The 14,498-nt window shown below is 39.9% G+C and overlaps 1 protein-coding gene across 1 annotated transcript; it reads left to right on the top strand.

The window, feature by feature from the left end:
- Positions 1-9,724: 9,724 nt before the first annotated feature.
- Positions 9,725-13,425, top strand: sult5a1 (sulfotransferase family 5A, member 1). The gene is made up of 6 exons (XM_035906176.2): positions 9,725-10,007; positions 10,350-10,561; positions 11,710-11,836; positions 11,922-12,013; positions 12,230-12,410; positions 13,216-13,425. Exons 1-6 carry the CDS (start codon positions 9,869-9,871, stop codon positions 13,326-13,328), a joined length of 864 nt encoding a protein of 287 aa, XP_035762069.2. The 5' UTR covers positions 9,725-9,868; the 3' UTR covers positions 13,329-13,425.
- The last annotated feature ends 1,073 nt before the right edge of the window (positions 13,426-14,498 follow it).

The raw sequence follows: 14,498 nt of genomic DNA, 5'->3' as shown, positions 1-14,498 counted from the left end.
GTCTTTATCTTAAAGTGCATTGAGGCAACTACTATTGTGATTCCCCGCTATAAAAGTAATTCTGAATTGAAAATTCTCCATCGTTATTGTGCACATTTTGAGCAACAAAACCTTTTGACAGCAGTCTTTTTTGCATCAGCATGTGGAATAAATAAAAGGATAAAAGGTTACAAGAACTACGAAATTGGCTTGATTGAGTTTGAAATTTCAGTTATAAATAAATAAATAATAAAACAAACAAATTAAGACTAATTAAGAGCTTCCTTGTGAGCTCCTCTTCATTGGCTGACCGCTGAATCCAGAACGGAATTTAAAATCCATCTCTCCACATTATTATACCTTGAAGACATAATAGTACTTTACTCTCAGACTGCCTGCTTTTGTGTAGAGTTTCTAAAAGCAGATTGGGAGGGAGAGCCTTCAGCTATTCGGTCCCTCTAGTAGGTATGGAACGCCAGGACTGCCATAATGAATTAATTAAATACACCATTAAATAATTAATTGAAAAATGTTTTTGACACATTTAATTAATTAATTATTGCCACATTTAAATAATTATTTAATGGTGTATTTAATTAATTCATTTTGGCACAGTTGACTCCTTCAGGTCTCACCATGAATTTATTTTATCTGTCAAACTCACCCATCAAACTCCGGGGGCGGGGTTACCGCTGATCGAGTCAAAACCTTTGCTTTGGCCTGGTGGTAATTGTTTTTAGCACACAACAACCAGCAGGTGGTATACAGCTGTAATAACCTCTGCTGACACTGACTTCTTTTACTGACGTTATATTTATCGGCTTTTTATTTCCCGATGTTCTTATGTGTCCTACGTGTTTCAGTCGCCAAATAAATTCGATTAACTGCTGATCTTTGGGTTTTTGTTCAGTAATCAGCGTGACCTGTATAAACGCAGAAAACAGATAACGTTGGTGTTTCCGCCATGTAGTAACTGCTGGCTTTAACGGTACAAAGGTTGTTCGACACTATGAAACACATACAGACTTCATGATGTTCGGCTAATATTTTAATTGTGAATATCAATCATGAGGGTAAACGGCCCCGTACACCACAGAGCGAGGTCAGCATATCCACGATATCTTCAGCTCTCTGAGTTAACACAGTTTCCCGGCTGACTAATCTGTCATCTACATATAATTCACGGGTCATATCAATATGATTTTACAGAAAATCATCCTTATTACTGCCAACTATTCCAGAGACGTGAAAATCTACAGCATAAAGAACAAAAAAATATAGCAGTCTAACGCAACACTGTAACAGAGATGAACGCATCAGTTTGTCGCAGATCAAAGTGGAATGAAAGTGATTGGTTGAACAGGTGTTCGTGATCTGTGCTATCTGCGTTTTCATCGGCGTAAGAGACTCAGCAGCAGATTAGAATAACAGTTATACATTTAATAAACCACCAAATGAATCCACGCAAGAAACGAGCAAACCTGTTCCGACAATTTGAGTTTGTGTTCCCTCAGCTGCAGACTCGCTGCTGTTTAAATGTTTGAGAGGAAGATTAGATATAAAGCAAACGTCAAACATAGACTCAGTCTGCGTTCACATTTGATATGAGCTCAGGACGGATAATGGCTGTGTCCTGTTTTAAGATCATATATGTAAAATTGTTGTCTGACCTGCATCGATCCAGTCGCTCATAGTCCGTGATTACCATGGTTACTGCATAATCAGCTGTAATTTAAACAGCTGGCACAGCGGAAACCTACCGGCGACATGAGTGTTTATGTTTGTCATTGCAAAAGAACTGTCTGAATGGTTAACTTGGATAAATTATAGTTAAAGAGTATCACACATAACACCCACGTGAGCTGTGTGACTGTTCACCACTACACTGAAATCAGTAGGCTATTACTTAAATACGTGTGCTGTGTCATAAACTATGATATAAATAGAGAGGTCCTTTAACATGTTTAGTTTTAAAGGACACCTTCCTGCCTTTAGTGTCATTCATGAGCAGTATTAGTTTTCTTCTAACATCCAGAAGTCTGCACAATGTGTTTTATAGTTTCTAACAAGCCTTTGGCAGTTAAACATAACATGACCGAAACACCAAAAAACAAACAAACAAACAAACAAACAAACAAACAAACAAACAAACAAAAAACTACACACAAATTATATGTTAACCGCATTTATTTTTAGTTAAGTAAACTCTAAAAATTCTAACAGATTGCTGGTGCTCAGAATACAGTTGAATAACTATTAAAAAACAGATATAATATTTCTGTCCAGGTTGCAGTCTCCATGATGAAACTGTTGCAAACTCTGCTCCTCTTGGTGGAAATGCGCCTTCTCTTTCCTCTTTGTATAAAACATTTTAAAAGTCAGTTTAGTCTCAAAATTCACCGTTAAATCCAAAACACACCAGATAAAGAAAAGCGAACGGTTCAGTCTAACACATGTGCCAATGAACCATTAAACTTCAATAAAACTATGCAGTTATGAACAGTGGCGGTCCTAGCCTGTTAGGCGCCCTGGGCGAACACCCCCTCTGGCGCCCCCCCCCCCCCCCCCCCCCACACACACACACACACAAAGGGTTTTGACTGTGAGTTCATCCAAACACTTCAGATGACCACGCTGACTGCACAGTGAGCATAACAGAGCTGTTAACAAATACGTCCTATAAAGGACACAGTTACATTTCTGGACATGGCTTGACAGGGAGGAGAGCAAGGGACACACCCTGGACATGCTAAGAGATCATGTCACTGGCTTAGTATTGTCTGGCCAGCTGTCCTTACACAGTCTGTCCTCCTGTCATGGTCCATTTTATTGTTTATTTTGGTTTTGTGATTCATTCTTTTGTTTGAAGAGATTTTCTTATTCTAGTTCTGTATTATCAAGTCTTAAGTTTTGTCTCAGTGTGCATTATTTCCTGTTTTATTTCAATAGTGTCATGCCTCGTTTGCATCATGTTCAGTTTTAATCTATGATCAGTCTCAGCTGTGTTCCTACTTGTGGCATGTTCCCTTGTTATCCATGCAGTCGCACTTTTTCTCCTCTCCCTTATCTTCCCTGCTTAGCTCCTCATGTCCTTGTCAGTGGCGGTCCTAGCCTGTTAGGCGCCCTGGGCGAACACCCCCTCTGGCGCCCCCCCCCCCCCCCCCCCCCCCACACACACACACACACACATACACACATACATATGAAGAGGGAGAGAGTATGCATAGTATGCAAACGGCTACTAAACAGACATCATACTTCGTCATACAATGAGAACAGGACAAATCAACAATTGACACTGACTAATTAATTTTATATTATTGTATATATTGTTTGGAGTTTAGTCTGTTACTATTTGTACCATTTCTTCTTGGAGGAACTGTAACCCACATAATTTCCTTAGGGATTAAGAAAGTATTCTGATTCTTAATGTTTTAGGATACATGACCTGCCATTATCCAATGACACATCTGCTTACCTGTGTCTTTTGCTCGTTCCTCCTTGTAGGAGCCATAATTAAATGTATTGAATTTTAAGGATCACTGGGTTTTTATTTGTTTGGTTGCTATGGTAATGTGTAACAGGAGTCACGTGGGTGCTAGCGGCGACATTAAGAGGGCGTTGTCAGTCTGTCATTCACTGGTTTGCTTTTGACAGAGAGGAGGGCTGGGTAGCCGTAGTTTTTGTTGACCGCAGCACAACGAGTTTCCCCTTGTTGCATTAGAGCCTGTGATGTTTTAAGAGTTTGAATCGCGAGCCGATCACATTGCTCTGTAAACTTTTCAAGCACTTTAATAAACAAGCAAGCAATTCCACCTCTGGCATTACTGCGTAAAGTTGACAGCGCGTCAGGCAAATAGGCAGGCTCCATCCCCGGCCTCTAGCGACTGTGGAAGTCGCTACACTCCTCCTCTTTTCTCTTTTTTTAAACTTTAAAAACGGGTTGTGTGTGAGACTTTAAATAAACAAAATATATAATATACATTTTAAATTGTTATTGATCCCTTTACCCCGAGTCCTAAAGTGTATATTTATTTTTTTTACTCTTAAATATTTATTGTTTGTTTTCTTGCACTGCTGTAACTGGAGCCTCGTCGTCTCGTCTCTCTATATACTGGACTGTATGTAGCGGAGATGACAATAAAGTTTACTTTGACTTCAGCAGCAAGCAGGCGCACCGAGGGCTCTCTCGCTCACTTGCATACAGAATTTCGAAAAAAACATCGGTGCAAATTATAAGTCTGTATCATGATGTCTGGTGTTTTCGTGTTTGTTAGTTTGTTTTTATTTAGTTTTATTTTGCGAGGTGGTTATTAGATGCTGCTCCAGCCAGCCAGAGAATCCCCCGTCGCCCCGCCCTCTCCTCCCTGTGCCGCAAGCAGCAGGCGCACCTCGCAAAGGAGGGCGCCCTTACTCCCATGGGCGATAGAAAATCGATCGGTGCCTGTGCCATTCCCAATATGGGCACGCATGATGTCGGGGCAGCATGAGTACAGGCATTTTTTTTTTTTTTAACGATGCCCATGATGCCGCCCCCCACCACGATGCCGCCCCGGGCAACTGCCCGTGTCGCCCGTATCTAAAACCGCTACTGGTCCTTGTCTTTTATTACTTTTCCCTGGAACATTCTCTCACAGTCTGTTCTCTAAAACCTAAAAGAGGAATTATGGATTGGATCAACTGGTCCCTAAATGCAATTGACACCACTTTCTCAACGAGAAGTCTGGGCTTGGGTGAGCCTGAGTGCTGAAGATATCTACCTATTCGGAACCATGGTAACAGGGTTCTGGCGGATCGGAGCTGGCTTGGCCCTGACTTATCGAAGAATTAAGAAAGCGGAAACGGCTGTTCAAACCCCCACAAAGCTTCCCGCTGGGATTGGAATGATGGGAGAGGCGTGAGTTTCTCAAAATGGGCTCATTGAGTCAGCACGGATAAGATCTTGGAGAGGCTACGGCTGCTGTGAATACTCAGAATAAGATCTCTGATTGCAGACTGGATGACATCTCGGGGAGGCACACTGCCGTGAGTTCTTAGAATCGGCTCTTTGAGCACAAGAATGACAGCATCACAGAACGCAAGAATGGAGAAGCTCGCGGCTCTCCAACAGGAGATTGAGAGACCAGTGTTGGACTGTAGAACTGCTTTGAAATTCATATGAGCTGTTCGCACTAAAGTAAAAAGCACCATCACTTCATGCGGATACCCCTTTGGCGCCAGTGGCGGTCTCGAGGCTAGAGCCGAAAAACAACACCCTGATAACGACTGTGTTTAGTCAGTTCCTTCCCATTCCATGCAAGGCCCCCTGGGTTGGCTGGAAGACTGTTTACTTAGCCTGGCAGGGCGAAGGACACTGTCTCAGCTGAACTATGGACACGCACACACATACATATACACTGATAAGCACACACTCATCCCCCTCCCTTTCCAAATGCCTTCGATGCTTGTTTCCTGTGGGGGAACATGGCGGGTCTGTGTGCTGCGCTGGAATGGTAGCGCTGTGCAGGGCGGCTGCTGTGTTCGCTTCGGATTACTCCTCACCCCTCACCCAATCCTGTGGTTTGTCATGTCTCTCACAAGTTGTGCTGTGGACATTTATGTGCTTTTTGTGCAGAGGAGTTTTTTTGTTTCCTGTTCTCATGCTGTCCTACCATGGAAGCACAGCATGAGTAGAGGTCTCTTTTTTCCTCTTGTACTTTCCCACTGTAGTGTATATTTCAGTGTTTTTCTGTAACGCTACCGATCTCCGACTTGTATTCCCATGTAATGTCTGTGTTGTGTGTGTAAGGTCGGGGGGAGGGGGTCCCCATTTTACTGCAGGGCAACCTGCATGTGGTGAATAAAGCTTTGATTGATTGATTGATTGATTGATTGATTGATTGATTGATTGATTGTTCCCTTGTTATCCATGTTCCCTTGTGTCTTAGTCTCCTCCGTTCCTTGTCATGTTCTCCTTCATAGCTGTGTCCTTCCTCATATTTGTTTTCCATGTAGAAGTTTAGTCCTGGATTACTTTCTTTTCACCTGTGTTGTTTGTGTTCTGAGAGAGCTCACATATAATAACAAATTGTGGGTTTTTTTGTGTGTTCTGGAGTCCTGCATTTGGATCCTAACCTGCCTGCAACACCGTGACATCTGTGACTCAGAAGTGGTAAAAAACCCCAAAAAAACCCCAAAACAATTAATTTAAGATTACTGTTCTTTTCTTTGACCTGTCCTTTTCTTTTATTCTCAATTATGACAAAGTGAAAAAGTTTGGCATACATAACGTTAATCATTATTTAAAAAAAAATACTGAAGAGTCAGGGGTGATGTTTGACAGAAGGAAATATTAGACCGGTTTTGTCAGGTCGCCAGAAACATAGATTTACATAAAAGCCATTTAGCTGTGTTAATATAAGGATTCTGTATGTTCATTTTGGATCTCTCCTGACAGTTGTTATATCAAGCTGAAATTAAAATCTTGAACATGATGTTTGGGTTCTCAGTTCAAGTTTTCTTAGAAAGCATCAGATGACAACAGTCACCTCAAGCTGGGGGGGGGGGTTTCAGAAGCCCGGGGACTTTTGGAGTGTAATTTTTTCATAGTTAGATGCCTGGCTGACAACTGTATAAAACAAAAACTACACACAATATTCCAAGCACATAGCGCACACTGTGGGAATTTACGACTGTGCGTAATCCCCCCTAATATTGGTATGATCCGAGCTCAGATACTAAGCCACTGAGCGAGGGGGCGGGGGGAGCTGCTGCCTCCAAGTGCGCTGTTGGAGAAACGCAGCCAGGCAGACAAAGGAGAACTGAAGTTCGACCAGGTACCAAAGCAAATCATTCATACTATGCATACTATTTATACATATGTATAAATCATGTAAATATGACGGCGTATCACGAAAGATTGATATCAAACTGATCACTTGACCCATATTACGTTACTTGCTCTTTGAGTGAATCAACAAATGGCGAAATGAAAAGCCGAACAACAACAATGCTGTTTTTTTTTTTTAGAGAGTCTTAGCTTACATGTATGTTTATTTCATATTTTCAGTTGTTTCCCTCCACGGCTAAATAAATCGGTTTCAGTAATTTACTGATATACAAGAATGGACATAAGGGGCTTCTTTCAAAGAAAAAACTCAGGTAGATGTTATTTTATATATTATGGTTTGTATGTTGTTCAGTATATTTCTATGCAAAAAAGAGGAATTTCAATACACAGCAGTATATTCACAGTTTAAACCAGATATTTACATACACTTTATGGAAAACACAAAAACATTTCTTTTACTGTACAACATCAATTTAGAGTAAACTTGTTTTGTTTTGGATAAATAAATATTGAAATATCCTTTGAATTAGTTAAATGTCAGAATAAAGAGAGACAGAGCTGTCTATTTTTATCACTTTCATCAAATTTAGGAGTACATGTACACTAAGTTTATTGTTAATTAACAAGAAAACTCCAGACATTCCATTCTGAGCTGAAGAAGCTTCAATACAGATGGTTTATCTCTTTACTCTTAAAGTTAACAAATATGTTTTTTATATTTATCAATCTAAAAAAAATAAACATTTAGTCTGATTTGATGTTACAATTAAAAAAGTGTATCTGTTTTTATCTGAAGAGTTTGTAAATATCTGGTTTCAACTGTATATTTGATGATGTTGGTGTTTGGCTTGATTGTCAGCACAAAGAGGGAGAGAGAGGAGCAGAGAGGGAGAGAGAAGAACAGAGAGGGAGAGAGAGGAGCAGAGAGGGAGAGAGAGGAGCAGAGAGGGAGAGAGAGGAAGATGGAGAATGAGGACAGAACAGAGATGGAACAAGAGCAGGTGAGACAGACATGTTAGTCAAATGGTTGTTTACCAAAAGTATCATAGGGACTCATGTATCTCATACCTAGTGTTTCTTTTTAGGTTTGTTATTTTTCAAAGTCTATATTTATTAAGTTATGCAGGCTTGTTTGCACAACAAGGCTAAATAATTATATAAACTTTTCTCAATCTAAATAGTGTATTAGAGTAGAATTAAAAAGGTCTATGATGATTTTTAGTGCTACTATCATCTAGTTCTGATTCTGGTTCTGTCTTGGTTAAATCCTAAGTAGTCCTGTTTTTGAACTAGTCCTGTTTTAATTCTGGATCCGTTCTAGGTCTGGTTGAATTGGGGTTTAGTCCTTGTGTCTTGATACAGCCCTGATTTTGTTCTGCCTTGCTGCTTAATTAAAAAAACTAGTGTCCTACACATGTCATATATATTTTTCCCTATATGAAGTCATTCTTTTTTTAACAAAACTCAAAACAGACCCTATTAATCAAAGGAGGCTCCTCGAAAGAGGATCCTCTTTCGAGGATGCCAATGTTCACATTTTGGACAGAGAGGACAGATGGTTTGAAAGAGGAGTGAAAGAAGCCATCTATGTCCACTGTGAGCGGCCATCTTTGAACAGAGGCGGTGGTTTACGACACCAACTGTCTGCCATCTATAATCCAGTTTTGAGTTCCCTCCCTAGACGCCTTAACGCCCACTCACATCCTGGGCCATCTGACCTCAGGAATTCGCATGATAAGGTGGGGCCAAGTTTCACAAAGAGCTCACCCGAAACCCTGGCTGATTGGGACCCACACCCAGTTTCACATCTTGGCTCAGATGATTAGAGGATCATCAGGGGGTCCTTTTGTCCCTCTGTGGGGGGATACTCCCACTAGGTTTATATCTGGGACTCTCCACCATTTGACCTTAGAACTGAAGAAGCTTCTCAGATGAGAGGTGAAACGTCTTCAAGCAACTTAAAGAAGTCCAGACGCTTTTCTTTGCAAGCTCCTTTGACTACAATGACCTGGATGACTGAGAACCTTCACGAACAGAGCCTATTAATCTTTCAGTCATTTCAACCGCCCGCCAAAAAATATTTGTTCATTTATTTATCCAGTCATAATCATAAATATGCTTTAAATATATAAATACGCTGTTCATCTGTAGCGTTTTTGCCAACCTTACAAACAATATTGTTGCATAATGACTGAAACTAGCACCACTGAACGAACAATGAGCTGTGAAGTTAGTTTCATGATCATTAGTATGCAAATTGTCATGACCATTGATCAATGAACACGGATCAATGGCCATGAGTACCATTCACAGAGAGTTGGGGAATGGCTGCAATCACTGCACTGTAAGACGGTGAAAGCTGTACTCTTAGGCCTCCTCCTCGATTCAGAGATGGTCTCTAACTTTTCTAACTGAAGACTGAAGAAGTCACTTGGATGATTGGAAAAGCGTTTCCCCCACTGAAAACGCACATCTAGAAGAACAAAATCAACTTTTGGGAATTTCCTTACCAGCATGCATCAAGACAACTGAAACTAAAAGGTTAAAACAGAAAGACTGGAGGCCATTGATAGCAGCTGATGGAGTGTTTTTCAGTGGTGAGTAATACTGTATAGTCTTTTGTGTCCAAGTAGGTCATACATTTAAAGCTATAAAAAAACCCATTATATATTTTGAAAGCAGTCATTGAGAAAATGTACCACTTGTACTACTTAAGCTGCTTTTCTTCTTTTGTTCCGTCAGTCTCTGTTTTTTCAACATGTACAGATTTTCCCACGTTGCTAACTTAGCTATTATTTCCTCTTTCAGTGTGAATACCTGCATGCGATATTTGGAAATTACCGCAAGTAACGCCCACTGTTTGTGTGACACGTTAATTTGCATTTCCTCTTTCTGCTTCAGTCTGTGTGTTCTCAACAAGAAAGACACATAACAGGAGAGCATAGAGGCAGAGAGGCAGGCGGACACAGACAGAGCTACAGAGCAGATCACAAAAAGGAGGTTAGAGCAGAGGCAGCTGAAAGGATATCAAAAGCAGTAAATAGTTTGTTGAAGGTGGATATGGCCAGGTTAGATGTCACAGAGATGTTTCATGGCATTTCGTTTCCTGGACACCTGCACACTCAAGATTCTTTGAAATATGCTGTCAGCTTTCCATTTCTGGATACGGATATTCTCATAGCGTCTTATCCAAAGTCAGGTAAGAGAGAAGAAACTTCCAAAGATGCACACACACACACACACACACACACACACACACACACACACACACACACACACACACACACACACACACACACACACACACACACACACACACACACCAGTCTTTCTATATGTAATGCAGCTAACCAGACGAGAATGTTAAGCAACTCAGTGAAAACATGGTGAAATAGATTGTGGTGAGTTTAGCAATTTACATAATAACTTCTTACTTTGCATTTTAAGCATTTCATTGAGTTTGAGTAACTTTCTATGGTTTATATGACTGAATTTAATCAATGTGGGCTCATCAATGCCTCTCACTCATTCCTCTTAACAGGTACCACATGGACACAGGAAGTTGTGACTCTCATACGCACCAGAGGAAACCCAGGGTTGTCCCAGACTGTTGAAAACTGGAAAAGAGCTCCTTGGTTGGAGCATTATTATAGCTCTGCTCTGCTGGAGGCCTTACCTACTACAGCTCGAGTCATCACTACACACTTGCCTCATCACCTGCTGGGCCCTGCCCTCCAGCACTCCAAAACCAAGGTCATTAAAGTGCACGTTTAATTGATAGATTTATTCTAAACATTCGCCAGTGTTGGAGGCTGTTATACACTGAGCCCATGCCTGCTCTCTGCAGCCTGGCTGAGGTTAGCAGTTTGCCGCACCAAACTAGTCTAATAAGGGGATTTATAAAACTACTGACTATACTGACTATTTAAGACCAAATACTGAAAGCATAACGTCCCGGCATCAGATCTTTAAAATATGCATGTGTATTTTTAACACAATGAGACAAGTTAATACATTTATCAAGCCAAATAATGTCCAATTTGTAATGTCATGCATTCATTTAAAAATAATTCCTACAGGACATTATTAATTATTTTGTGGTAGATCCAAACAACAAACAACACTTCTTTAGCTGATCAGGCAGAGTGTCCAGTTGACTGTAGTGTGGAAGCTTAACTTAACTCCACTGGTTTGGCTGGTTTATATACTGATTTGACAGATACCCTATACTGATGTACACAGTAAGCTGAGTTTTGACTTTTATTTGTTGTTGTTGTTGTTTTTACTAGTTATGGTATTATTTACACTTTGTCTGTCAGATAACACAACTAGTTGGTTTTTCTGCTGTAAATCTCATTATTAAGCTGTATCTCAGTAATTATGTTTTTTTTTTTTTTAAAGCAAAAACACAAATCAGAGAGAAACATTTCAAGATTGACAGCTTTTTCTGAAAAAGCATTGTCATCCAGACTTGACAGACTTTTAGGTGCCATGAATTTAACTGATAAATATTTGTGTTTTCTGTTTTTGTTTCCATTGTGGGAAAGCGTCTAATTCTACTTAACAATCTTGACTGCTGATAGAAGTCTAGGGATGATTTCTTGAGCGTAAGGGACAAAGCATAATTTCTCATTAAGTAAAGAGACCACACCCAACTACGACACTGTGGGTCAGCTGTCCAGTTAAATTTAAATCTCTGAAAATGGGGAACTATGTTTAAAGATCTCTGCAATTTCTAAAGTTATTGCAAAACTTTTGTGAAACTCCTGGAGTAAAAGCACATAGTCTGATTTAAAATCCTCTGTGGTGGTGCACAGGGGGAAAGATTACCACAAAAAGGATCAACTAAATATTTATGGACATGACTGTGAGTAAACTTAACAAGACATGTCATGTCACAGGTCATCTATGTGAGCAGAAATCCTAAAGATGTGGTCGTGTCCTTTTACCACTTCCACAAAATGGCCAACTTCCTCCCTGAACCTGATTCATTTTCAGAGTTTTTGGACCAATTCCTGGAGGAAACAGGTGAGGATGACTGTTTTGCTTGTTTCAAAACAAGTTTCAATCTGATCAGATGTGCAGTATTTCTTCACACGCTTGTTTGTTTCAGTTTCTTTCGGTTCCTGGTTTGACCACATTAAAGGCTGGACCGGTCAGATTAATAGCAATCTGCTTCACGTCACCTATGAAGAAATGTCGCTGGTAAATTATTGCACCACAGCTAAGCACACTATCCCCTGTAAAATATTCATTTGTTTTGTTCCCTGGTCACAAAGACAGACGCAGGTCTGAAAAGTGGAAGTACACTACTTCAAACTGAACCCTATGGCTCATTTCATAATTATTTAGCATTTCAGGGAGGTCTCTCATGTCAGTGAAGTGAGGAAATTTAAATTGCACTCTTCTTCCTGCTGCCAGGACCTGCACAGCACCATAAAGAAAATAAGCTCGTTCCTTCAGTGTCCCCTGGTGGAGGACGAGGTCAACAACTGCGTGCAACACTGCAGCTTCAGCAGCATGAAGGAAAACAAGATGATCAACTACACTCTCGTCCCTCAGGAAATAATGGACCACAGCAAGGGCTCCTTCATGAGAAAAGGCAAGTTCTGCTGAACTGTAAGCAGATTAGATGTCTGAGAGTGTCTTAATGTGACCAAAATAGTAGCTGCAAAAATGCAACTTGCTGAGAATCTACTTACTTTTGGTAACCTATGACACATTGAGAGCTCTCATCAATGTGTCATAGGGGATGATAGATGAATCTTAGAGGTCTCAAGAAAATAAAAGGAAATGGAGGAAAATTTATGTTCTCAGTAGCTTTGCTTTTTGCATCATTTCATCTACATGATAATTATCTTCAAAATAAGTAATGAGAGAAAAACTGTCTGTTTGGTTTAGCTGCACAGTTCACTGTTCCTGTTCACACTAAACAGTCTAAATGTTTTTAATTTCCTTTCAACTGAATAACAACTTCACCCAGCCTAACCACAGCCTGTTCACAATACCGCCATCTAGAAGGAGATATACAGAAATATCACCTTTGGTCTTCTGGCTGTGAAACTATTCAATTAATATTTAATGACTCAATTATAGACATTTGAATTTTTGAAATTTTCCTTTTTTTAGTAGCATAAAATGACGAGGTAATTATTCAGTCTTCAATAGTCCTATTCAGTCTTGTCTTACATTAAGGTTCAACTAAACTGGTAACTCTTTAATATAAAACAGAGTACTACCCAGTAAACTATAACCAAATCCCTTTTTAAAATACATTTTTGATTTATATTTAAAAATCACATCTTTGTTGGCCTTCAGACAACAATTTTGTTGGCTAAGGAACCTAACAGGACAAAAAAAAGATCACTTTGACTTTTCTCTCTCTGTCTTTCCTTTTTGCAATGCAGGTAAAATGGGAGACTGGAAAAACATGTTCACAGAGGAGGACGGTAGAAAATTTGAAACCGTCTTTACCTCAAAGATGATGGAGAACTGCACTTTAGAGTTTGTGTGGGAGTAGTGTGACAAAAAAAGTCCTACAGACCATGAGAGTATAGATCACATCAACTGATCCCTTTCAAACTAGTTAATCCTTTATGTGTGGATTACAATATATGTTAGCCCTTCACTTGTTTTGTGATAATTATGTTTTGAATTCTTTAATTATGTTGTTCATGTGAAACCTACAGTGATGCTTTTGAGGTTGTCTTCTTCTTCTTCTTCTCCTTTTTAAGTTATAAATAGATTAATAAAGCTTATATGCTTGAATGTGTCATGTCATTTTTGTTTCCTTGGTTCAAAACAAGTGGCACTTTAAAGTTGACAGTTACGTAACCATGACAACAAAGAGCAGAGGGAGAAGTCCAGGTGACAGGGTTTAACATAAAGCTCTTTGTCCCCATGCCTGAGTCGTCCTTGTGCGTCCTTTTACTTCAAACACCTCGGGAATAGTGCCGTTCCTGTCCGGTCTTAGTGCTCTGAAGTGGGTTGATGCTATTGTATTGAGTGTGTGTCAGTTTGCATATAAGTAAATATAACGTGGCAGTTGTGGTGCTCTTTGACTACAAAAATGAACTCTGATAAGTGATTGTTACCCTTTAACACAGTCCATGATCAGGCATATGAGACACGTAGGAAATGTTTAGTATTAACACTTTCCTTTATCTGTTTAAGCAGATTTATATGCATAAAAAAGTATTTTTATTCAAACATCAAGTATCTGTTTGATTTGGATTTGAATTTTTGAAGCACAACCACACTTTAGACTTTTTAAGCAGTCTCTTTAGTCTGTATGTATTTATGTCTGTGTTACAGAGTATAGCATGGTGGAAAAGGATGGAGAGAATCCGCCACTAAGCTTTTGGGTTGGCATAACTTTAGATTTTGTTTTGTATTAATTGCATGCTTTGGTGTTTGTGTTTGATGTGAGGTGTGTGCCACACCCATGTGGGAGTGGAGATTCTACTCTAGTCCAGCTGCCAGCTATTTGGAGTTGAGTACAGGGAACAGCTGATTGGGGAGGATTGGAGCCCTTCTCTATAAAGGGGAGAGGAAACAGGAAGTAGGGGTTGTCGTTGTTTTTTTAGTAGGACACTGGTGTATCAGGGAAGCCTCGAAGATCCAGGATGAAGTGTGCACATTTTAAAGGAAAAGATTTTTAACCTGGCCTGGTTTTGCTTTTAAAATAATC

Source organism: Neolamprologus brichardi, chromosome 1 (assembly GCF_056152115.1).
Source record: "Neolamprologus brichardi isolate AB-2024 chromosome 1, ASM5615211v1, whole genome shotgun sequence".
NCBI lineage: Eukaryota > Metazoa > Chordata > Actinopteri > Cichliformes > Cichlidae > Neolamprologus > Neolamprologus brichardi.
The sequence above is the reverse complement of the archived record's forward strand: the minus strand, read 5'-3'. Positions and strand labels throughout refer to the sequence as shown.

Excerpts from the sequence above, each read along its gene's own strand:
- sult5a1 (XM_035906176.2), top strand. The coding sequence starts at position 9,869 with ATGGCCAGGTTAGATGTCACAGAGATGTTTCATGGCATTTCGTTTCCT. Across the intron at positions 10,562-11,709 it reads TCCAGCACTCCAAAACCAAG|GTCATCTATGTGAGCAGAAA; the intron begins GTCATTAAAGTG and ends GTCATGTCACAG. Across the intron at positions 12,014-12,229 it reads CCTATGAAGAAATGTCGCTG|GACCTGCACAGCACCATAAA; the intron begins GTAAATTATTGC and ends TCCTGCTGCCAG.